General features: G+C 36.4%; 1 protein-coding gene across 2 annotated transcripts in view; it reads left to right on the top strand.

The window, feature by feature from the left end:
* Positions 1–1372: 1372 nt before the first annotated feature.
* Positions 1373–26626, top strand: part of KLHL4 (kelch like family member 4) — a 116398-nt gene continuing 91144 nt past the window's right edge. For both annotated transcript variants that reach the window (XM_061136644.1, XM_061136643.1), the window contains exon 1: positions 1373–1953. In XM_061136644.1, coding sequence (XP_060992627.1) covers positions 1535–1953 — 419 coding nt within the window. In that variant the 5' untranslated portion in view covers positions 1373–1534. The remainder of the gene's footprint in view (positions 1954–26626) is intronic.

Below are 26626 nucleotides of genomic sequence, written 5' to 3'. Positions count from 1 at the left end.
CCTCACAGAAACAACCAAAACAGTACTTGACCCAATAGCTGAGTACCCTGTAGCCCATTTAAATTGACACATAAATTTACTCTATACATACACAAAAAAGAGGGGAAAGGAAATGGTATATTAGATTTATAGAAAACTGCAGGTATATTCTCTACTTATAAATTTTAAAAAATCCATTGCAAGTATAAACTTGGAAACTTGTTCAGCCTCTCCATATTATACATGAAGAAACAGATACAAACAAGTAAATTACTTGTTCAAGATCATACAGCTCATTAACCATAAAACCTGAACTAGAATCAAAACCCTATAATTTCAGTACTCTTTCTAAGGATACAGTGGAATAATTCCCCCTTATCACATGTGTGCATGACATGTAAGCTATAAAGTTCAAACTAAATTTCAAAATGGTATTGGTGAATACATTCTTTATACATTACTGTTATAGAAACATTTACCCCTGTACAAAGTAGAGATTATGAATCAGAGATTTCAAAGTACTTTGTGCACAGTTATTACTGAGATATGTGACAATTTGGAGTTACTTCAAAACATGCCTTTTGCACATCCTCTCATACGAACTTTTGAACAAAGAAAATAGACCTTTAACACTGCCTGTGAGAGTAAAGAGCATGATAAGGAAGTGTTTATACAGGCACTGAGCCAGAATAGACTATTCGTTTTCAAGTTTTGGTTTGTCAGAGAAGACATGCCTTCCTACCTATGAGCTTAGAAAAACACTGTTCTCTTCCTTCAGATGTAGACTTAAAATACTGTTAGTACATCCTCTAATGTTTTTAGCCATAGGTAACCAACACTTTATGTTTCCGAAATTGTTCAGGTTTTCAAACAAATATTTCTATAGAGATAGTCACATTTTCAGACATTTTGTAAAAAATAACTACAAATGTGCATGAGGAGACTGGTGACAAGATACTTTTCCTTAATGAACCACCTTCAAATTTTCCATAAGAACAACAAAATAGATCATAATGAATTCCTTGTTACAAATTCTCCTAGGACAAAATGTCACATTTTTAGAAGTGGGCTGCCAGGAAATAATATCTGACAGAGGGTGGGGTGAGTAGAATTTAGAAACAAGTGTTTTAAAACACTTTGCTTTTGTTCACTTGCTTGGACTTAAAAGCCAAAACTACTATATACTTCAATTAGGAAGGAGCTGGGTTAGATATTTGCAAGTTCAGGCGGGAAGGCTGGGGGTTTGCAAATCTAGCAGCTGGAGCGTGTTGTGGTGGCTGCTTTCCTGTGCTAAGCTGATTTACTTGTTTAAGGTCTGACCTCATCATCCTGTCGGTGTGGGTTCCCACCTACACTGTTAGCTGCTGCTTTCTGCTTCAGCTGGAAAGCTGGAAGTATTCGCAGTGGACCACAAACAGTGGGGGAGGGGGGAACAAGAAAGACTGCTCTCGACACTTGTGCTTTTGTTAGTCCTACAGAAGAGGCAGAAAAACAAGAGATAACAAAGGCTGTTTCCTTTCTGTGAGAGAAGGCTTTCGTCTTTCCTCCTGCAACAATGTCAGTATCTGGCAAGAAAGAGTTTGATGTGAAACAGATCCTAAGACTACGCTGGAGATGGTTTAGTCATCCTTCTCAAGGCTCACCCAACACTGGAAACTGCCTTCAGCAGGAAGGATATGAGCATAGAGGGACCCCGGTTCAGAGCAGATTGAAGAACCACTCTCGGGACAGAAATGGACTGAAGAAAAGCAACAGTCCTGTCCACCACAGCATACTACCACCAGTGCCAGAATTGGCCCCTGCCCATCAAAGAGCCCTTCAGAACTGGCACTCACGAAAACTGATAGAACATCTTCGAGCAAATGAAGATACTCCTAAAGCAGTTCCAGGGAATTTGTTCAAAGAAGCTTATGAGAAACACTCACAAGATGTGGAGATGATGGCTGATGACAATACAGAAGATTCTACAGCAGGGTAGGAGTTTTTGAACACGTAACAAAGTCATAGCTTAGATTAATTTATCCTCTAAAGTGCTCATTTAGTGTTTAAATAAAAGTTTAATAATTTCTGAATTTGTATGCAGCCAATCAGGGTGTCCAAGTAATCCCCTTATCTAAGTCTATAAAGGAATATAGTCATAGTACATACTTTTGGTAATTAATGGGAAATATGCTTCCGAGTTGTGAGTTTACTTTCTCCATTCCATTCTGATTCTGTTAAGAATTCTGTTTCAGTTTTTAGAGATTAGCAATTATTATAATTGTTACTTTTCTGTAAATATCCTCTGTGGCTTGAATGTTCATATAGTTGTGTTTCATTCTTCCTTTTTTTGTAAAATTGTGATGGATTACATAGAGCTCTTTCTGACTTTGTCAGGCCAGCTCTGACTGCTCAGCACATCCTTGTCTATTCCTTAGTATGTAGTTACCATACTGATGCTTTGTTAAATATTATCTTTATGTGAGAGTATGGAATGGCATTTGAGATTTATTTCAAATAGTATTAGGTTCCACAGCTAGTTTTCATTTATGAAAATATTTTGCATAAAACAAGTAATGAAATGCTGCTTACAGCAGTGAGATCTTAAAGTAGGAAATGGAACATATCAACTATTTTAGGATATTGAAATGTAATAAGAAATGATATTAAAGTGTTGTGTAAGTATAGCTCATAAAATCTTTGACCTCATTTGTATTTTTCTGTCTACCAGTATTGTTTGATTCTGTTTTATATTTTGGCTTTTTGGCCACAAGGCATGTGGGATCTTAGTTCCCTGACCAGGGATAAAATCCACACATCCTGCATTGAAAGGTGGAGTCTTAACCACTGGACCACCAGGGAAGTCCCGCACCAGTATTGTTTTAGTAGAAGAAAAGTATGTTCCCTCCTCTAATGCTGTCTAACATAACTTAATCTAGTATATCTTTACTTTATTTTCCTGTTTTCATTATCAGATTAGTGTAGACACAACTAATGATTTTGGTAATGTAATTACAGTGTAAAAGGCTATAGTAAAAATGTATTTTTGAAATGGCTTAAATTTTATAGCAGTTCAACATGAAGGTGTGCTAATTTATTTAGAAATCTGGATATTTTGTATATGGTATAAGTGTGGGCTTTCCCTGTGGTTCAAGTGGTAAAGAATCTGCTTGCAATGCAGGGGACCCAGGTTTGATCCCTGGGTTGGGAAGATCCCCTGGAAAAGGGCATGGCTACCCACTGCAGTATTCTTGCCTGGAGAATTCCATGGACAGAGGAGCCTGGTGGACTACGGTCTATGGTGTCACAAGTATAGATGAGAAAGACTGGCAAATTCGCTTCTAGATAAAATTTTTTTCAGTATATCTACCTTGACAGTTCCTTGCGTCCATGATTTTTAAGTATAATTAATAGAAAAAAGGAACATAATAATATTATGACAAAAGGCAAAGCAACTGTGCAAAATGATGCTTTACAGGAACTCAGGCTTTCTGTATGAAATGTAAATAACTGTGGGGAATGCAGGTTGTATTTAGCACAAATACTTGAACTTTGAAAATAATATATAGTCCATACTTTAGATGAACGGGATTTTCAAATTATCTCCCCTTATCATGAACAACAATTTTAAAAACTGCTAAATTTGGAAGTTAATATTAAATACATTTGACTCTGTTGTGGGCTTCCCTCATAGCTCAGTTGGTAAAGAGTATGTCTGCAATGCAGGAGACCTGGGTTCGATTCCTGGGTTGAGAAGATCCCCTGGAGAAGGAAATGGCAAGCCTCTCCAGTATTCTTGCCTGGTAAATCCCATGGACAGAGGAGCCTGGCGGGCTACAGTCCATGGGTTCGCAAGAGTCAGACACGACTTAGTGACTAAACCACTGTTGTAGGGAAGTTAAATTATCCACTGTGAATTCCTGACAAAATTTTTTTGAGGGTCCCTAAATTTATTTTCTTGCATGAGAATATATTTACAGTAAGTTAGCTGTTAAATGAAAATGCCAGATAAAATGTCAAATATAAAGTGTCACCAAGTAATATTTTAAAAATATATTTCTCCTTTTATTATTTAGTGTTCATATTCTAAAAAAGTTCTGTTAATATGCTATGGTTATAGTGCAAAGTTAGTATTTATTAAAATAAATACAGGAAGTGGTTTTATAGATGTGCCAGGAATATTTTAAGCCGAAGAGAAGAGGTAAATTGAGCACTTAATTAATTGAAAATGATGGTTTATTAATCTATAATTACCCATTCTGAATTATTTCATCTTGGGTAAAGAAAGTTTGATAAGGAACTTTCTTATTTCCCACTTCTCTAATGCCTCTTTTTAAGCAAAATTGGGGAGCAGTAGGAAAAGATCCTGCAAAGTTGGCAGCAACCTACTATCCCCTCAGTAGAATTCTTGTGGTTAAATAACAAACAAAAATGGAAGTCAGTGTGGAGAACATAAGGTGAGTTCTAACACTTGGGGAAAAGTAAGGGTCCTTAAGTCATCCTGCTTTCTACAAATATTGCAGGGAATAGATAATGGACTAGCTTACCAAAATATAGTTGAATAACCTATAATTAAATCTAAAACAGATAGTAAAGCCAAGATATTAAAATTATATTAATACATTGGATAGGGAATTTTAAAACCCAAATCCATTCTATGTAATTGAATTTTAAGTTTGCATTTTATTTAGGAGCAGCTCTGCATCATGGTCCCACACTGTGTGTATGCACGTATCAGCATGCCTGTCATCAGAGGCTTAGGCTCAATTATCATCTCCTTTTTGTTTCAGTTCCGTCAGTTCAGTCGCTCAGTCATGTACGACTCTTTTTGCCCTATGTGTACTAACTTTGCATCTTTGCTTCCCACAACAAGCTTGCTCAATGTCCTTTCTTTTCTTATATCATCCTTAGAATTCAAAAAATCAATCTATTTTGACAGTGTATTATGATCATGATTTTATATGACAGAATATTGTCATATGGTTATATATATTAATTATTTATTTATTATTAGTAATAATTATATATATATAATTACTATAATTATATATATATATATATATACCCAGGAGTATAAAGTTGTTAAACTGCATTTGCTAAGACAAATGTGGTTATCTCCTCATTGTGCTTGAGAACACTGAATAAAATCCTGACGACCTGTGTATGGGCCCAGAGCAATATGCCCCAGTACAAAGTTGAAGATTCACAGGAATGTTTAGTTTTAAGGAATTGGCAGCAATGGGAATTATACCCTCACCCTATATGTTTCTGTGTAATTTGCTATTTGTATGATATATGATTTTGTGAATCTTTGGCAATATTACTCTGTTAGACAAGCCTCAAAATTCCCTCTATTTTACACCTTCTTGATTTTCAAGTGAGGTGTGCCTAGGGAAGAAAACGGAAGATGTCACTGTAAATTGTGATATCCTGAAGAAGGAGGGATTGAATGAATAAGATTTAGAATTCATTAATAATTCATTCCACAAATATTGAGCACCACTGTGTGTCAGGCATACTTCTACACACTGGCGATAAACCAGGATCAAATCAGAGAACATGTTTTCATAGAGTATACATTCTAATAAGGAGAGAAACAATACAAATAAACCAAATGTAGTACTTTAGTAGTTGTAAGTAGTATGAAGAAAACATAATTAGAAGGAAGAAAGAGAAGAAAGGATCCTACTTCAGATAGGGAAGGCCTGTCTGATGAAGTAACATTTAAGCAGAGATCTAAATGAAGTGAAAGGGCAGTCATGAGGATATCTGACATAAGAATTCAAAGCAAGTGAGAGGTTACTGCTGCTGTGCCACATGGGAGTCTATAACATCCATTCATATTTTTTCTTATTCAAATCAATACCACATGTCCCTACACAATCCATTAATTAATGTTTCAAACACTCTTAATTTAAGTGGTGAACTCAAAAATATGCCCTGCCTGTTGCTTATTACAGTGACTTTAAGATCACATGCGTATCCTCATGGCCACAGGGGTGACTTTCCATTCACCCTTTAACCATGGTGCCATTTTGTCCTCTGGGGATCTGGCTATTCAGCCAGCAGACTATATGCTTCAGGTACAGAGGCCCCATGCCCTTTGTGAAAATGGACACATGATGATTTATTTGTTTTCTTCACAAAACAATCCAGATATGTCCAAACCAAATGCATTGTGTGTCTTCATCCTCAACACAAATCCACCTGTAATATGGAATATGCTTGGGAAATATTTATGCATAAGAGAAATCTTAAATAATAAAGCTTACTGTAATATCTTTTATCATGAAGTAGGAAGTGAAGTATGTGAGTATTTACAGGGAACACTTTCCAGAAAGACAGAACGGCAGTTTCAAAAGCCCTAAGATGGAGTGTGCTTCATATGTTCAAACACAAGAAGGCTAGTGCAGCTGGAGTAGGGCTTTCAAAGGGGAGATTAATAGCAGATAGTTTTGAAAAGGCAACAATAACACAGCATTAAAAATAATAAGCATCTTTTACAGACATTTACTATGTGCCAAGCACTAAATACGTGTATTTTCTCATGTTCCCAAGAAAATTTTTGAATGAAAAGAGTGTTCACATCATTCTCTGGGTACTGTTTTATTGGATATCTGTTGTTGTTGCTTATCTTCTTTCAAGACAAAATTATGTGGATTTATGAAGTTCAGAGTTAGGCTTGATTTACTTAATTTTATAATGAATTACTGAGTAGTAACTATTATTTCAAAGGAAATAATAAGGAACATACTACAATTTTATTGTTGCTTATAGAAAGTTTAAGATTAAATCCCTTTGTCTATGTGTTAAAATGTACTATACAAAACTATACAAGTTATTCAATTGCTTTATTAAACTAACATAATTTTTAGAGTGTGTTAACACATGATTTAAATATAGTGCAATGTTTCCTAATATTCCTAATTCCTAATGGAACTTCTGTTGGTTGATTTTAAATCCTTGCTAGGCACAGCCTGTTTACTGAGAATGAGGCACCATGGTCTTCACAACTCATTCTTAACAGTGTGGTATTGTGTATATATTTAGGTTAACATTAGTTAAAATGTATTTAATATTTGAGAAATGTGGGGCTCCTTTCTGTGTAGGGATCTTGCAATATGTTAGGACCACGTTTCTTTAAATGTTATGATTACACACCTATAGTTGTTACTTCTGATATTTGAAAGACAAGAATCAGTTTCCTTCTGCATTTGGAAATTTAAATAAATAACTCAAAGTATTGGGTACTACTTAATATGTGATTTCAAGAGCAACGTATTGATTACATTGACCTGCTACACATTGCCTAAATGTTCAGACACTTAGTACTTTTAGAGTTTATTTTTTTTTAATTGTATATCTCCTTTCTGACTTTCATTAAGACATTAACCTCTTAATACTATTTTTTTTATTTCTTTCCTATGACCTTATAAATAAAAATAGTTTCAATGCTATACACACACACACACACACACACACACACACACACACATGCACACACAAACACATACACATGTGTACACACATATGTAATGTGTGTACATGCAAGAAAAGGGAAAGTGTTAGTCAGTGTTGTGCCCAACTCTTTGTGAGCCATGGAATGTAGCCTACCAGGCTTCTCTGTCCATGGAATTCTCCAGGTAAGAATACTGGAGTGGGTTGCCATTCCCTTCTCCAGGGGCTCTCCCTGACCCAGGGATTGAATCCAGGTTTTCTGCATTGCAGGTAGATTCTTTACTGCCTGAGCCACCAAGGAAGCCCTGTTTACATGTATATGTTATAGACATATATGTGCATGTGTATAATACATACATACACATATACAAACATATGCACACATACATGTGTGATGTGCATATACACATGTACATATATGTATATCGTGTATACAGTGTTCAGTGTTCTACAAGCTGAACCTGACACATCATGTGCAATACAGTAGAAAATCCTCAAATAAATAGTCATGGGATTATGTTGAAGGGACACAGGAGCCAACTGAAAAAGCTCTCAATGGTCAAAGCTGGAAAAATTTTAACAAACAAAAAAATTATTATAAACCTAATTAAAAATAAACATTCATAAATCTGTACTGATATAGATCAATGACTAAATACATAAGTTAGAGAAAAAAACAAATCTCTTACGTAGAAGAATTCCAAGTAATTTGTGTACATACTCTTCCTCAAGGAGGTGGAGCTGAATACTGTGCCTTACATGTGGGCTGCACATAGTGATATCTTTTTAAAAAGTGAGTATAGTCTGGAAGCATTGTAGGGGAAGAAAACATTTACAGTGGAGAAATCTGAAGAATATTTGTCTCAGCCAGGTAAACTAGGTTAACATGAAAACTGCTTAGTCATGCTGACAGTATATACACTTGGTATGATGTGATGAGAATGGCACTTAACTTCTGTCCGCTACCTCCAAAATCTCATTTTTACCATCTCAATCTAATCATGAGAATAACATTCAGTTCAGTTCAGCTGCTCAGTCATGTCTGACTCTTTGCGACCCCCGTGAATCACAGCACACCAGACCTCCCTGTCCACCACCAACTCCTGGAACTTACTCAAACTCATGTCCATCAAGTCAGTGATGCCATCAAGCCATCTCATCCTCTGTCGTCCCTTTTTCCTCCTGCCCACAATCCCTCCCAGCATCAGGGTCTTTTCCAATGAATCAACTCTTCTCATGAGGTGGCCAAAGTACTGGAGTTTCAGCTTCAGCATCAGTCTTTCCAATGAACACCCAGGACTGAGCTCCTTTAGGATGGACTGGTTGGATCTCCTTGCAGTCCAAGGGACTCTAAAGAGGCTTTTCCAACACTACAGTTCAAAAGCATCAATTTTACGGCGCTCAGCTTTCTTCACAGTCCAACTCTCACATCCATACATGACCACTGGGAAAATCATAGCCTTGACCAGATGGACCTTTCTTGGCAAAGTAATGTCTCTGCTGTTCAATATGCTGTCTAGGTTGGTCATAACTTTCCTTCTAAGGAGTAAGATTCTTTTAATTTCATGGCTGCAGTCACCATCTGCAGTGATTTTGGAGCCCAAAAAAATAAAGTCTGACACTGTTTCCACTGTTTCTCCAACTATTTCCCATGAAGTGATGGGACCAGATGCCATGATCTTAGTTTTCTGAATGTTGAGCTTTAAACCAACTTTTACACTCTTCTCTTTCACTTTTATCAAGAGGCTTTTTAGTTCCTCTTCACGTTCTGCCATAAGGGTGGTGTCATCTGCATATCTGAGGTTATTGATATTTCTCCCAGCAATCTTGATTCCAGCTTGTGCTTAATCCAGCCCCGCATTTCTCATGATGTACTCTGCATATAAGTTAAACAAGCAGGGTGACAATACACAGACTTGGCCTACTCCTTTTCCTATTTGGAACCAGTCTGTTGTTCCATGTCCAGTTCTAACTGTTGCTTCCTGATCTGCATACAGGTTTCTCAAGAGGCAGGTCAGGTGGTCTGGTATTCCCATCTTTTTCAGAATTTTCCACAGTTTATAGTGATCCACACAGTCAAAGACTTTGGCATAGTCAATGAAACAGAAATAGATGTTTTTTTTTTTTTTTTTTTTTTCTGGAACTCTCTTGGTTTTTTGATGATCCATTGGATGGTGGCAGTTTGATCTCTGGTTCCTCTGACAGACCCAAATGGGAGGACCTTTTTTTTTTTTTTTTTTTTTTTTTTAAATCTCCCGTCTTTAGTACTTAAACTGTCGATGTCACCATAAACAACCAAAGTCTGAGAAACAGTCACAGCCAAGAGTAGCCTAGGAAGTCATGGTGAATAAATGTGATATGGAATACAAAAAGGACTTTAGATAAAAACTGAGGCAATATGATAAAAGAATGGACTTAACATAATTATGATGTATGAAATTTTGTTAATTGTAACAAATGTGCCAGACTAGTGTAAGATATTAATAATAGGGGAAATTGGATGTGTGCTTTATAGGGACTCTCTGACAGAATCTGGTCCACTGGAGAAGGGAATGGCAAACCACTTCAGTATTTTTGCCTTGAGAACCCCATGAACAGTATGAGAAGGCAAAATGCTAGGATAATGAAAGAGTAACTACCCAGGTCGGTAGGTGCCCAATATGCTACTGGACATCAGTGGAGAAATAACCCCAGAAAGAATGAAGGGATGGAGCCAAAGCAAAAACAATACCCAGTTGTGGATGTGACTGGTGATAGAAGCAAGGTCCAATGCTGTAAAGAGCAATATTGCATAGGAACCTGGAATGTTAGGTCCATGAGTTGAGGCAAATTGGAAATGGACAAACAGGAGATGGTAAGAGTGAATGTTGACAATCTAGGAATCAGTGAACTAAAATGGACTGGAATGGGTGAATTTAACTCAGATGACCATTGTATCTACTACTGTGGGCAGGAATCCCTTAGAAGAAATGGAGTAGCCATCATGGTCAACAAAAGAGTCCGAAATGCAATACTTGGATGCAATCTCAAAAACTACAGAATGATCTCTGTTCGTTTCAAAGGCAAACCATTTAGTATCACAGTAATCCAAGCCTATGCCCCAACCAGTAATGCTGAAGAAGGTGAATTTGAACAGTTCTATGAAGACCTACAAGACCTTTTAGAACTAACACCCAAAAACGATGTCATTTTCATTGTAGGGGGCTGGAACACAAAAGTAGGAAGTCAAGAAACAACTGGAGTAACAGGCAAATTTGGCCTTGGAATACAGAATGAAGCAGGGCAAAGGCTAATAGAGTTTTGCCAAGAGAACGCATAGGTCATAGCAAACACCCTCTTCCAACAACACAAGAAAAGACTCTAGACATGGACATCACCAGATGGTCAACACCAAAATCAGATTGATTATATTCTTTGCAGCCAAAGATAGAGAAGCTCTATACAGTCAGCAAAAACAAGACTGGGAGCGGACTGTGGCTCTGATCAGAAGTCCTTATTACCAAATTCAGACTTAAACTGAAGAAAGTAGGGAAAACCACTAGACCATTCAAGTATGACCTAAATCAAATCCTTCATGACTATATAGTAGAAGTGAGAAATAGATTTAAGGGGCTAGATCTGATAGACAGAGAGCCTGATGAATTATGGACAGAAGTTCATGACATTTTACAGGAGACAGGGATCAAGACCATCCCCATGGAAAAGAAATGCAAAAAGGCAAAATGGTTGTCTGAGGAGGCCTTACAAATAGCTGTGAAAGGAAGAGAAGTGAAAAGCAAAGGAGAAAAAGAAAGATATTCCCATTTGAATGCAGAGTTCCAAAGAATAGAAAGGAGAGATAAGAAAGCCTTCCTCAGGGGTCAATGCAAGAAATAGCAGAAAACAACAGAATGGGAAAGACTAGAGATCTCTTCAAGAAAATTAGAGATACCAAGGTAACATTTGACACAAAGATGGGTTTGATAAAGGACAGAAATGGTATGTCCCTTACAGAAGCAGAAGATATTAAAAACAGGTGGCAAAAATACACAGAAGAACTGCACAAAAAAATCTTCATGACCCAGATAATCACGATGGTGTGATCATTCACCTAGAGCCAGACATCTTGGAATGTGAAGTCAAGTGGGCCTTAGAAAACATCACTACGAGCAAAGCTAGTGGATGGGATGGAATTCCAGTCGAGCTATTTCAAATCCTAAAAGATGATGCTGTGAAAGTGCTGCACTCAATATGCCAGCAAATTTGGAAAACTCAACAGTGGCCACAGGACTGGATAAGGTCAGTTTTCATTCCAATCCCTACGAAAGGCAATCCCAAAGAATGCTCAAAGTACCGCACAATTGCACTCATCTCACACGCTAGTAAAGTAATGCTCAAAATTCTCCAATCCAGGCTTCAGCAATACGTGAACCGTGAACTTCCAGATGACCAAGCTGGTTTTAGAAAAGGCAGAGGAATCAGAGATCATATTGTCAACATCTGCTGGATCATCAAAAAAAGCAAGAGAGTTCCAGAAAAAAAACATCTATTTCTGCTTTATTAACTATGCCAAAGCCTTTGTCTGTGTGGATCACATGACTATGAGCCATGCCCTGTAGGGCCACCCAAGATGGATGGATCGTGGTGGAGAATTCTGAAAAAACGTGGTCCACTGGAGAAGGGAATGGCAAACCACTTTAGTATTCTTTCTTTGAGAAACCCATGAACAGTATGAAAAGGCAAAAAGATAGGACACTGAAAGATGAATTCCCCAGGTCGGTTGGTGCCCAATATGCTACTGGAGATCAGTGGAGAAATAAATCCAGAAAGAATGAAGAGAAGGAGCCAAGGCAAAAATAACACACAGCTGCGGATGTGACTGGTGATGGAAGTAAAGTCCTATGCTCTAAAGAGCAATATTGCATAGGGACCCGGAATGTTAGGCCCATGAATCAAGACAAATTAGAAGTGGTCAAACAAGAGATGGCAAGAGTAAACATCAATATTTTAGGAATCAGTGGACTAAACTGGACTGGCATGGATGAATTCAACTCAGATGACCGTTACATCTACTACTGTGGACAAGAATCCATTAGAAGATATGGAGTAGCCATCAGAGTTAACAAGAGTCAAAAATGCAGTACTTGCATGCAGTCTCAAAGAGGAGAGAATTATCTCTGTTCCTTTCAAGGTAAACCATTCAATTTCAGAGTATCCCAAGTCTATGCCCTGATAAGTAATGCTGAAGAAGCTGAAGTTGAACAGTTCTATGAATACCCACAAGAACTTCTAGAACTAATACCAAAAAAAGATGTCCTTTTCATTATAGAGAAGTGGAATACAAAAGTAGGAAGTCAAGAAATACATGAAGTAACAGGCAAATTTGACCTTGGAGTACAGAATGAAGCAGGGCAAAGGCTAAAAAAACTTTTGACAAGAGAATGCATTGGTCATTGCAAACACCCTCTTCAAACAACACAGGAGAAGACTCTACATATGGACATCACCAGATGGTCAACACTGAAATCAGATTGATTATATTATTTGCAGCCAAAGATGGAGAAACTCTATACAGTAAGCAAAAACAAGAACAGGAGCTGACTGTGGCTCAGATGATGAACACCTTATTGACAAATTCAGACTTAAATGGAAGAAAGCAGGGAAAACCAGTAGACCATTCAGGTATGACCTAAATCAAATCCCTCATTATTATACAGTGGAAGTGACAAATTGATTCAAGGAATAAGATCTGATAGACAGAGTGCCTGAAGAACTACAGACGGAGGTTCATGACATTGTACAGGAGGTAGTGATCAAGACCATCCCCAAGAAAAGGAAATGCAAAAAGGCAGAAATGCAAAAAAGGTCTGAGGAAGCCTTACAAATAGCTGTGTAAAGAAGAGAATTGAAAGGCAAAGGGGGAAAAGGAAAGATATACCCATTTGAATGCAGAGTTCCAAAGAATAGCAAGGAGACATAAGAGAACCTTTCTCAGTGATCAATGCAAAGAAATAGAGGAAAACAATAGAATGAGAAAGACTAGAAATCTCTTCAAGAAAATTAGAGGTACCAAGGGAACATTTCATGCAAAGATGGGCACAATAAAGGACAGAAATGTCATGAACCTAACAAAAACAGACTATATTAAGAAGTGGTGGCAAGGATACACAGAGGAACTATGCAGAAAAGATCTTCATGACCCAGATAATCACGATGGTGTGATCACTCACATAGAGCCAGACATCCTGCAATGCGATGTCAAGTGGGCGTTGCGAAACATCACTGTGAACAAAGCTAGTGGAGGTGCTGGAATTCCACTTGAGCTACTTCAAATCCTAAATGATGATGCTGTGAAAGTGCTGCACTCAATATCCCAGCAAATTGGGAAAACTCAGCAGTGGCCACTTGATAGGAAAAGTTTAGTTTGCATTCCAATCCCAAAGAAAGGCAATGCCAAAGAATTCTCAAACTACCACACATTTGCACTCATCTCACATGCTAGCAAAGTAATACTCACAATTCTCCAAGCCAGGCTTCAACAGTACGTGAACCATGAACTTCCACATGTTCGAGGTGGATTTAGAAAAAGCAGAGGAAACAGAGATCAAATTGCCAACATCCATTGGCCATTAAAAAAAGCAAGAGAATTCCAGAAAAAAACATCTACTTCTGCTTTATTGACTATGCCAAAGGTTTTGACTGTGTCGATCATAAGCTGTGGAAAATTCTTCAAGAGATGGGAATACCAGACCACCAGATATGCCTCCTGAGAAATTTATATTCAGGTAAAGAAGCAACAGTTAGAACTGGACATGTAACTACAGACTGGTTATAAATAGGGAAAGGAGTATGTGAAGTCTGTATTTTGTCACCCTGCTTATTTAGCAGAGTACATTATGTGAAATGCCAGGCTGGATGAAGCACAAGCTGTAATCAAGATTGCTGGGAGAAATAACAATAACCTCAGATATGCAGATGACACCACCCTTATGGCAGAAAGTGAAGAAGAACTAAAAAGCCTCTTGATGAAAGTGAAAGAGGAAAGTGAAAAACTTAGCTTAAAACTCAACATTCAGAAAACTAAGATCATGGCATTTGGTCCCATCACTTCATGGCAAATACATGGGGAAACAATGGAAACAGCGACAGACTTTGTTTTGGGGGGCTGTAAAGTCACTGCAGGTGGTGACTGAAGCTATGAGATTAAAAGAGGCTTGCTCCTTGGAAGAAAAGTTATGACAAAACTAGCCAGCGTTCTAAAAAAAAGGAGGCATTAGTTTACCAACAAAGGTCCGTCTAGTCAAAGCTATGGTTTTTCCAGTTTTTCCATCATGTATGGATGTGAGAGTTGGACTATAAAGAAAGCTGAGCATAGAATTAATTATTCTGAACTGTGGTGTTGGAGAAGAGTCTTCAGAGTCCCTTGGACTGCAAGGACATCCAACCAGTCCATCCTAAAGGAGATCAAGCCTGAGTATTCATTGGAAGGACTGATGTTGAACCTGAAACTCCAGTACTTTGGCCTCCTGATGGGAAGAACTGACTCTTTTGAAAAGACCCTGATTCTGGGAAAGATTGAAGGAGTGAGGAGAAAGGGACAACAGAGGATGAGCTGGTTGGATGGCATGACTGACTCAATGGATATTAGTTTGAGTAAGCTCCGGGCATTGGTGATGGACAGGGAAGCCTGGCATGTTGCAGTCCATGGGGTCACAAAGAATCGGACACGAATGAGCGACTGAACTAAACTGAACTGAGAAATTAAAAATTATGATTTTTTTTATGAAGGTCTGGTTGAATGAGATTTCAGTACTCAACACTTCCCTATACATTTGAGTCAGTGATTTTTAATTTCTAAAAATATCTTTTAGCTTTATTTTATTTTTATCGTTACAAGAACACAACATTGAGATCTATCCTCTGAACAAAATTTTAAGTACCCAGTACAGTATAGACACAAAGTTGTATAGCAGGTCTCTAGAACCTATTCTTGTTGTATTATTGAAACCATACCCACTGAACAACACCTTTCCATTCCCTACTCCCTGCCAAATACCATTCTACTCTGTTTTTATGTGTTTGATTGTTTTTTGTACCTCATAAATTTGAAAACATAGTTTTTGTCCTTTTGTGACTGGCTTATTTCACTTAGCATGATGTGCTCCTGATTTACTCATGTTGTTATATAAAGCCCAATTTCTCTAAGATGAATAATACTCTATTGTGTGTCTATACATAATACAATACAGCAATACTCTACTACAATAATACTCTGTTGTATTGTATATACCATATTGTCTTTATGCTTTAATCCATAAGTAGACACGTAGGTTGTTTCTGTGTCTTGGATGTTGTGACTAATGTTGCGATTAACACAGAAGTGAAGATACCTCCACAAGAAAGTAATTTCATTTTTTTTTAAAAGATATATATCCAGAAGTAGAATTTCTGGATCATGTGGTAGTTCTATTATTAATTTTGAGGGGGAAGTTCCAAACTGTTTTCTGTAGCAGCTGCACAATTTTACATCTACACCAACATTGTACAAAAGTTCTAATTTCTTCACATCTTCATAAACACTTGTTATCACTTTTTTTGTTTTTGTTCTTTTTATCATAATAGTCCTTCTAACAGACTTGAGATGTCTCATTGTGAGTTTGATTTGTATTTCCCTGATGATTAGTGATGTTGAGCACCTTTTTATATACATGCTGGCCATTTGTATGTCTCCTTTGATGAAATGTCTATTTAAGTTCTTTGCCCATTTTTAAATTAGGTTGTTTCTTTGCCATTGACATGTGAGTCCCTTATATAGTTTAGATATTAACCCTTATCAAATAGATGGTTTACAAATATTTTATTCCCTTACATAGGTTGCTTTTGAGTCTTGTTTCCTTTGATATGTAGACACTTTTTAGTTTAATGTATTCCCACCAGTTTATTTTTGGATTTTGCTGGTGTTTTGGTATTATATCCTGAAATTATTGCCAAGACCATTGTCATGAAGCTTTTCCTCTGTGTTTAATGCTAGGAATTTTATAATTTCAGGTTTTCATTAAAATGTTTAATCCATTGTGACTTGGTTTTTGTGTATAGCATAAGGTCCAGTTTCATTATTTTGCAGGAAGATATCCAATTTTCCCAACACCATTGTTAGAGAGGCTATCCTTTTCCAAATGTCGGTTGTTGGCAGCCTTGTCAAAGATTAGTTAACCATATATGGGCAAATTTGTTTTCTTGGCTCTCAATTCTGTTTCATTGGCCTATAAGTCTGTTTATGCCAAAACCTATGCTGTTTTAATTGATGTTGCTTTGTAGTGTATTTTCAAATCAGGATGTGTGTTGCCTCCAGATTTTGTTCTTTCTCAAGATCTCTTTGGCTATTTGAGGTATTTTGTAGTTCCATATGAATTTTAGGATTTTTTTTTCTATTCCTGTTAGAAAATTCCACTGGGATTTTGATAGAGACTGTACTGAATTTGTAGATAGCTTTGGGTTTTATTGGCATTTTAACTATTAATTTTTCTAATCTGGAAACATGGGATGTCCTTCCATTTCTTTGTCTTTAATTTGTTTCACCATTTTTTTTTTAAATTCTCACTTTATTAATCTTTCATCTTCTTGATTAAATTTTTTCCTAAGTGTTTTATTCTTTTTGATACTTTTGTAAGTGGAATTAATTCTTAATTTCCTTTTTAGGTAAGCCTTTGTTAGTGTAGAAAAAAGGACTTTTATATGTTAGTTTTTTATCCTGCAAATTTACTGAATTTGTTGATTAGTTTTTCCAGTTTTTGTTTGTTTTTTTGTTTTTTTTGCAAGAGTCATTAGGTTTCTCTACATTTAAGAGCATTTTGTCTGCAAACACAGATAATTTGTCTTCTTCCTTTCTAATTGTGATGAATTTTATTTCTTTTTCTTCTTAATTGCTCTGGTTAGGACTTCCAGTATTATGTTGATTTTAATGGAGTGTGGGAGGCAAATCATTTTCAGAGACACTAGTTAAATGAGCTGTTCCTGAAGCAATTATCTTTCCTCATAGTACAGATAGGATATTGGACTTCACTGTGTCTAAGAATCCTCTGGAGATCTTGTTAAAAATGTAGTTACTCAGTATCTACTATCAGAGAATTTAACTTACTCATTTAAATTGAGATTTAGGATTCTGAATTTTAACAAACTTCTGAACCAAACTTAAAAAAAAAAAAAAAGAAAAGAAAAAAGAGACTTGGTCAACTCCTGCAAACCCAATTTGTCAGAATTCCTACAGGATCCTAATATTTTATATATTGATAAACATGCAATAAATAAAAATGTTGACCAAGAAAATGTCTTAAAATAGCCAACAACACTAATTTAACTTTTTGTTCTTAATGTGTAATGCATTTTATTAATTTCTGTGAAAGGATGACAAAGAAATAAAAACATTGATCCTACCCCTATGGAGTTTACAGTTGGAGTGAAAAAGTACACCCCCTCAACAAAACTGTTAAAAGCAATTACAAGGCTCAGTTCAGATCTCCTAGTGTTTAATATTGAAACTATCCCAGATAATGAAGATGGAAGTAGGATTGATGACTCAGGACATGTTGAAATGCAAACACCAAGTTTAATCCGAGAATAGAAACAAATTTCAACCACATGGAAATTTTTTATTATTGTTAATATCAACCCAGAAACAAAATAACCAATCACAATTTAACATCACTGTGGTCCCTCAACTCTCAGGTGAGCAATTTTGAAGGCTGGACAATGATTACTAAGATAATGTTGTATATACTATAGATATTTATTGAAAATACTGATTATATTTTGGAACATTACCTGCAGACTTGCCATCACCTGCTCATTCCCATAACTAATTCACTGCTCTTCTCTTTCTTTCTCCTCACATTTTTTTTTTTTTTTTGGTACTTGAGAGTTACTCTCTTCACCTTCTCTGTTATCTTTGCTCTCTGTATAAGCTAATACATTAAAAGTATGTAAGTCTAAAATTGTAATCCAAATTAAAGCAGTAAAAGGGAGAAATAAGGTATTGTCATTTTAAGTTAGCTAGGAAATGAGATGAAAAATTAAGCATTTCTCCACAAATTATGAATCTGATTAAGGTAATTTTAATAATAGATTTAGTAATCATCTTTCAGAAGTACTTGGCTGATCTAAATATTTTGCTACTTAAGGATAACACAAATTTGATAGCAATTACCATACATCTTGATAATATATAAAGATAATTTTATTTCTATATAATGTGCTATACATATACTTGAATTTGCCACATATGATCAAAGCAAGTTTATATGCTATAATTATTTTCACAACAATTTCATAATTACTTCATAACCATTTTCTGGAGAAAAAAGTAAATTTATGCTCTGATTTTTTTTATCTGTTTTCAGCTGACTTAAGTGTCTATAATTATTGAACATTTATGTATATCAAGATTTTGGTTAGAAAGATCTTTTAAAGAAATGGATGGTGTGAAAAAAGCCTAAAACATAGAATGACTACAGCTAATTAGGGACAAAAATGGGACTAGAAGTAAAATTTCCTGACTTATTTACTTTAACCCTTTTATTCTCTCATCAGCTTATTCAACCCCTTTCTTCTGGTAAATCTGTCAGTGTCCAAACATCATTATAACTGATGTTTAAAACTGTCAATATATTGTAATTAGCCTCCAATTAAAATAAATGAATTTATATTAAAAGGTGTCAATGTAAGGCTGATTACAGAATTTCTTATAATTTAATGTGTGAAATAACTGTTACATTTTAAGTCAGATAACTGCCACAACAAATACATCAGTTCAGTTCAGTTACTCAGTCATATCTGACTCTTTGCAACCTCATGGACTGCATGCAGCAGGCCAGGCTTCCCTGTCCATCACCAACTCCCAAAGTTTGCTCAAACTAATATCCATTGAGTCGGTGATGCCATCCAGCCATCTCATCCTCTGTCATCCTTTTCTCCTCCTGCCTTCAACATTTCCCAGCCTCAGGGTCTTTTGCAGTGAGTCAGTTCTTCACATCAGGTGGCCAAAGTACTGGAGTTTCAGCTTCAGCATCAGTCCTTCCAATGAATATTCAGGACTGCTTTCCTTTAGGATGAGCTGGTTGAATCTCCTTGCAGTCCAAGACTCTCAAGAGTCTTCTCCAACACCACATTCAAAAGCATAAATTTTTCAGCACTTAGTTTTCTTTATAGTCCAACTCTGACAACTATACATGACTAAAAAAGGGCTTCCCGGGTGGCTCAGGTGGTAAAGCATCTGTCTGCAATGCTGGATACCAGATTCAATCCCTGGGTCGGGAAGATCCCCTGGAGAAAGCAATGGCAAACCATCCCAGTTCTCTTGCCTGGAAAATCCCATGGACAGAGGAGCCTGGTAGGCTACAGTCCATGGGGTCAAAAAAAGTCGGACACGACTGAGTGACTTTACTTTACTGTAAAAAATATAGCTTTGACCAGACAGACATTTGTTGGCAAAGTAATGTCTCTGGTTTTTATTATGCTGTCTAGGTTGGTCATAGCTTTTCTTCTAAGGAGCAGGTGTCTTTTAATTTCATGGTTGCAGTCATTATCTGCAGTAATTTTGGAGCCCCCCAAAGATAAAGTCTGTTACTGTTTCTATTGTTTCCCCATCTATTTGTCACAAAATGATGGGACTGAATGCAATGATCTTACTTTTCTGAATACTCAGTTTTAAGCCAACTTTTTCACTCTCCTCTTTCACTTTCATAAAGGGGTTCTTTAATTCTTCTCTTTCTGCTATAAGGGTGATATCATTTGTGTGTCTGAGGCTATTGGTATTTTTCCTGGCAGTCTTGATTCCAGTTTGTGCTTCATCTAGCCTGGCATTTTGCATGATGTACTCTGTATAAAAGTTAAATAAGCAGGGTGACAATATACAGCCTTGACATAATCCTTTCCTAATTTTGACCCAGTCTATTGTTCCATGTCTGGTTCTGTCGCTTCTTGGCCTGCATACAGGTTTTTAAGGGATCAGGTAATGTGGTATGGTATTTTCATCTCTTTAAGTATTTTCCAGGTTGCTGTGATTCACACAGTCAAGGGCTTTAGCATACTCAATGAAGGAGAGCTAGATGCTTTCCTGGAATTTCCTTGCTTTTTCTATGATCCAACATATGTTGGCAATTTGACCTCTGGTTCCTCTGCATTTTCTAAATCCAGCTTGAACATCAGGAAGTTCTTGGTTCACATACTGTTTAAGCCTGGTTTGGATAATTTTGAGCATTACTTTGCTAGCATGTGAGATGAGTACATTTGTGCGGTAGTTTGAACATTCCTTGACATTGCCTTTCTTTGGGATTGGAATGAAGACTGACCTTTTCCAGTCTTGTGGCCACTGCTGAGTTTTCCAAATTTGCTGTCATATTGAGTGAAGTACTTTCATAGCATCATCTTTGAGGATCTGAAATAATGCAAGTTGAATTCCATCACCTCCACTAGCTTTGTTTGAAGTGATGCTTCCTAAGGCCCACCTAACTTTACAAACCAGGATGTCTGGCTCTAGGTGAGTGATCACACTATTGTGATTATCTGGGTCGTGAAGATCTTTTTTGTACAGTTCTTCTGTGTATTCTTGCCACCTCTTCTTAATGTCCTCTACTTCTGTTATTTACATACAATTTCTGTCCTTTATTGAACCCATCTTTGTGTGAAACGTTCCCTTGGTATCTCTAATTTTCTTGAAGAGATCTCTAGTCTTTCCCATTCTGTTGTTTTCCTCTGTTTCTTTGCACTGATCGCCCAAAGAATGCTCAAACTACTGCACAATTGCACTCATCTCACACGCTAGTAAAGTAATGCTCAACATTCTTCAAGCCAGGCTTCAGCAATACGTGAACTATGAAATTCCAGATGTTCAAGCTGGTTTTAGAAAAGGCACAGGAACCAGAGATCAAATTGCCAATATCCACTGGATAATAGAAAAAGCAAGAGAGTTCCAGAGAAACATCTATTTCTGCTTTATTGACTATGCCAAAGCCTTCGACTGTGTGGATCACAATAAACTGTGGAAAATTCTGAAAGAGATGGGAATACCAGACCACCTGACCTGTCTCTTGAGAAAGCTGTATGCAGGTCAGGAAGCAACAGTTAGAACTGGACATGGAACAACAAACTAGTTCCAAATAGGAAAAGGAGTATGTCAAGGCTGTATTTTGTCACTCTGCTTGTTTAACATATATGCAGAATACATCATGAGAAACGCTGGACTGGAAGAAGCAGAAGCTGGAATCAAGATTGCCGGGAGGAATATCAATAACCTCAATATGCAGACGACACCACTCTTATGGCAGAAAGTAAAGAGGAACTAAAAAGCCTCTTGATGAAAGTGAAAGAGGAGAGTGAAAAAGTTGGCTTAAAGCTCAACATTCAGAAAACTAAGATCATGGCATCTGGTCCCAACACTTCATGGGAAACAGATGGGGAAACAGTGGAAACAGTGTCAGACTTTATTTTTTGGGCTGCAAAATCACTGCAGATGGTGACTTCAGCCATAAAATTAAAAGATACTTATTTCTTGGAAGGAAAGTTATGACCAACCTAGACTGCATATTTAAAAGCAGAGACATTACTTTGCCAACAAAGGTCTGTCTAGTCAAGGCTATGGTTTTTCCAGTGGTCATGTATGAACATGAGAGTTGGACTGTGAAGAAAGTTGAGTGCCGAAAATCTGATGCTTTTGAACTGTGGTGTTGGGGAAGACTCTTGAGAGTCCCTTGGACTGCAAGGAGATCCAACCAGTCCATCCTAAAGGAGATCAGTCCTCTGTGTTCATTGGAAGGACTGATGCTGAAGCTGAAACTCCAATACTTTGGCCACCTCATGAGAAGAGTTGACTCATTGGAAAAGACCCTGATGCTGGGAGGGATTGGGGGCAGGAGGAGAAGGGGATGACAGAGGATGAGATGGCTGGATGGCATCACCGACTCGATGGACATGAGTTTGAGTAAGCTCCGTGAGTTGGTGATGGACAGGGAGGCCTGGAGTGCTGTGATTCATGGGGTTGCAAAGAGTCAGACACGACTGAGCGACTGAACTGAGCTGAACTGAAACTTATGAGGTTTAGGCATTAGTAAAACAATGGTAATAATTACCCTCAAGTAATGTGGTGACCATAGCCTTTTTTTTTTAAGTAACAAACTAAGCTCTGATCCTGCAGGCAAGCTCAAAGTTGGAGCCTGCAGGAGTTTGAAGACCCTTTTGAGTCTCTGGGGATCAAACCAGCTCATCAGTTTCGGCCTGTTGAGTTTCAGTTAAAAGTTTATATGATGGCCAGGCAAGTTACCCATAACCCAGAATCCAAATGCTGCAATACCCTGTAATGCCCAAGAATCATCTCAGTTGTCTTAAAGGCATAGGTAGAGGATGATTTAGTATAGGTTTAACCCTAAAAAGTATCCTTCAAATTAATGACTGAAAAATAATTTGTTCTTTCAGGAATTTCAGGCAATAAACTATAAGGATTAGGTATTTATTATTAGTATATTTTGAACAAGTTTCCATTTAACATTTGACAGTTTTACACCCAGAATAAGAGTGTTAGGACATTTTACATACCTTTGTACCATAAAACATAGTTAAATCATCTTGTTCATTCTGTTTGCAGAAAATATCTAAAACATTCAGTCAATTCAAGAATAGATGTTTTGCTTTATATAATAAATTGTCTATCATCACACAGAGGCTTCGTAGTACACTCAGTTGTGCAAGAACAAGACAAAGAGTATCTCTGGTCAAGGAATCATCTACTCTTTTGGCTTCTGCCCATTAGTAGTATGGGTAATCAAGAACTGAGATCATATTTATGTTGGTATTCCAAAGTAGGTCTATGTTGTAACTTTATTCAAAAATGAGGAGGTAATTAAAATAATAGTTTGTCTGAAAGCTAACCAAGAAATACACTAAAACAATTAGGTCTTATTCTCTTATTTTCCTCTCAGCAATATAAAACTGGTAATAAATATATCTATGTAAAACTTTCAAGATAACTTTTAAAGTTACACTGTAACTTTTTCTTCTTTAAGCCCAATTGTCAGAATTCACATAAAAGTCTTATAATCCCCTTTCTTACCCTCTAGATAATTTAGTTAGTCTTCTGTTGATGGCTATACAATTAGTAAGAGTTTGGCCATGACAGGTTTTGTTTACTTCTGTGTTGAAATAGGCTTGCAAAAATAAATGGATAAAAATTGCTGGTTGTACTCAAAATTCTCTGCCATTAAAATGAGAAGAAAATACTGGGAAAAAATATGAAAATTCATGAAACATCAGGTATTGCTTCTAATCAAGCTCAAATAATAGGTATTTACCCTTAATAAAATTATTTCCTTTTATATTTCCAGTGTAACATGAATTTTTACATATACATGAGAATTCTAGTCATCATTTAGCTAAAACATCAATCTGCTGAAGAGTGTGAAAAAGGCTCATGTGGGGGATATACCAAAATTATTAAGTAGCATTACTTTGTCTTTCATTTTGAGTGAATACACTGATAGTCTTTCTAAGATTCTATTAAAGCTGTGTAGACATTTAATTAAGTCATTCTTAAATAGATTGATCACTTCATACTTTTAAAATATAGTTTGAAAGTATTTGTAAAAGGTAGAATTTAAACAGAAAAATATACCTATTTATTAAAATTTTATACCAAATCGCTTCTACTTTTTATAAGTAAATATAAACAATTTATTTTGTTTGTTGAATGATGATTGTTTAATTCTGAAAGTGTACCTAAAAAGCACTTATAAACTAATGAACTATTAATCATTTGTAATGATTAGACCATTTACATCTTTAGTACTTTTAAGGTATTTCTTATTTTGTACTGATGTATGTAGTACCATTAGTGAAGGACACTGAAGGCTTGGGATGCATGAGATGATTTATTGATAGTAATGAGAGCAGTATGCATTGTGACATCAAAACACACCCTACTTATTGAATTCAAGACAGTTACTTAATTTCTTTGATTTGTAAATATCTTTATATTGAGAAATATCTTAATTACTTATCTTTGCTACCACTGTTATAATGCTATTTCCCAAAAGGCATGCTTTGACCCTTGTGTACAATCCAAAAAAAAAAAAAAAAAGAAAGAAACTCATTATATCTAACACAATAATATGCCTTCTCCTCCCTATGTCCATCACCCTAAAAAGAAGAATGGCTCTTGAGTTTATAATAACAGTGTTCAGATCACAAAAAGAGTCATTAAGGTCAAGGTCATACCTACACTGCCGAAAAATAATCAAGTGAATATGTGTGTAACTGAGTAAATTAAATATTTCTAGATATTTTCCCAATTTTTCTGCTTTAGTTGATATGTGGGAACCAAGAGATCATTGATTTGGTGCAAGTTGTCCTTTAAAAATACATCTCTTTGACTACAAAAGAAAGATGCAATAAAACAAGATAATTTTTATATATAATACTAGTTTGAGTTAGAAATAATGTTTTCTCCAGTGATTTTTAAAATATATTTCATATGATTTTCTAGTTTTTCAAATTTAAATGGAAATTCATGAATGACTGTGATTTTCATCTCAAAGGTCCAATAATAGTGTTCAACTCACACACACACACACACACTCATACAAACACAAAAACACATGCACTCTTCCCAGAAAATGTCAAGCTTTCAAAAACCATATCCTCTTTTCAATATACAATTAAATAAATATGATTTGTTTTACTCATGAATGCTTAAATAAATCTTAACTAATTTCAGATTTTACTTGTCTTTTTTAAAAGTTGTTCAATATCTAATTATTTTTTTCAATAGCTATAATCACTTTCTTCTCATTTAATGGAAACTAGAAGCACATTGCCAGAAAAAGAGCCATGGCAACATTTATATTTTTTGGTTTATATAATTAATTCAAGTTTGCTGAGAATTGACTCCAGAGTGCTACAAAAGTCATTATGAATTAGAAGGACATTTTAATATGAGCCCCCAAAATGTTCTTTCTGACTATGTTATAAAGTCAGGGTTGTGTTAGGAACCAACAATGGCAAAAAGATAATGTTTACTTGACTAGGCATGAATGGTGAGTAGTATTGGTAATGGCTAATTACCCATTATAATGGGTGAGTAGTATTGATGTTAATTTCTGGAGACTACTGCATTTTGTTGTTGTTCAGTCACTAAGTCAGTCACTAAGTTCGAATCTGTGACCCCATGGAATGCATCACCAAAGCTTTCCTGTCCTTCACTATCTCCCAGAGTTTGCTCAGATTCATGTCCATTGAGTTGGTAATGCTTTCTAAACACCTCATCCCCTGCTGCCACCTTCTCCTTTTGGCTTAAATCTTTCTTTCTCATTGGAAAAGACCCTGATACTGGGAAAGATTGAAGGAGAAGGAGAAGGGGACAACAGGGGATGAATGGTTGGATGGCATCACCAACTCAATGGACATGAGTTTGAGCAGGCTCCAGTAGTTGGTGATGGACAGGGAAACCTGGCGTGCATGGGGTTACAAAGAGTCTGACACAACTGAGATACTGCACTGAACTGAACTTTCCAGTATGAGGGTCTTTTCCACAGTTAGCACTTCAGATTAGGTGGCCTAAATACTGGAGCTTTAGATTCAGCATAAGTCCTTCCAATGAATATCCAGGGTTGATTTCCTTTAGAATTGACTGATTTGATGTCCTTGTATACCAAGGAACTCTCAAAACTCTTCTCCAGTACCACAGTTTGAAAGCATCACTTATTTTGCTCTCAGTCTTCTTTATGGTCCAAATCTCACATCAGTACATAACTACTGGAAAAAACATACCTTTGACTGTATGGACCTTTGTTGGCAAAGCGATGTCTCTGCTTTTTAATATGCTGTCTAGGTTTGTGATAGTTTTCCTTCCAAGGAGTAAACAAGGTTGTTTACTTGGAATGTTTAATTTCATGGTTTCAGCCAGTCTGCAGTGATTTTGGAGCCCAAGAAAGTAAAATCTGTTTACTTGGAATGTTTAATTTCATGGTTTAGCCACAGTCTGCAGTGATTTTGGAGCCCAAGAAAGTAAAATCTGTCACCTCTTCCATTTTTTCCCCTTCTATTTGCCATGAAGTGATGGGATAAAATGCATAGTCTTCATTTTTTGAATGTTGAGTTTTAAGTCAGCTTTTTCACTCTCATCTTTCACCTTCATCAAGAGGGCTTTTTAGTTCTTATTCATTTCCTGCCATTAGAGTGGTACTACCTG

The sequence above is a fragment of the Dama dama genome, chromosome X (genome assembly GCF_033118175.1).
Source record: "Dama dama isolate Ldn47 chromosome X, ASM3311817v1, whole genome shotgun sequence".
Classification (NCBI taxonomy): Eukaryota; Metazoa; Chordata; class Mammalia; order Artiodactyla; family Cervidae; genus Dama; species Dama dama.
This window is presented reverse-complemented; position numbering and strand designations above follow the sequence as displayed.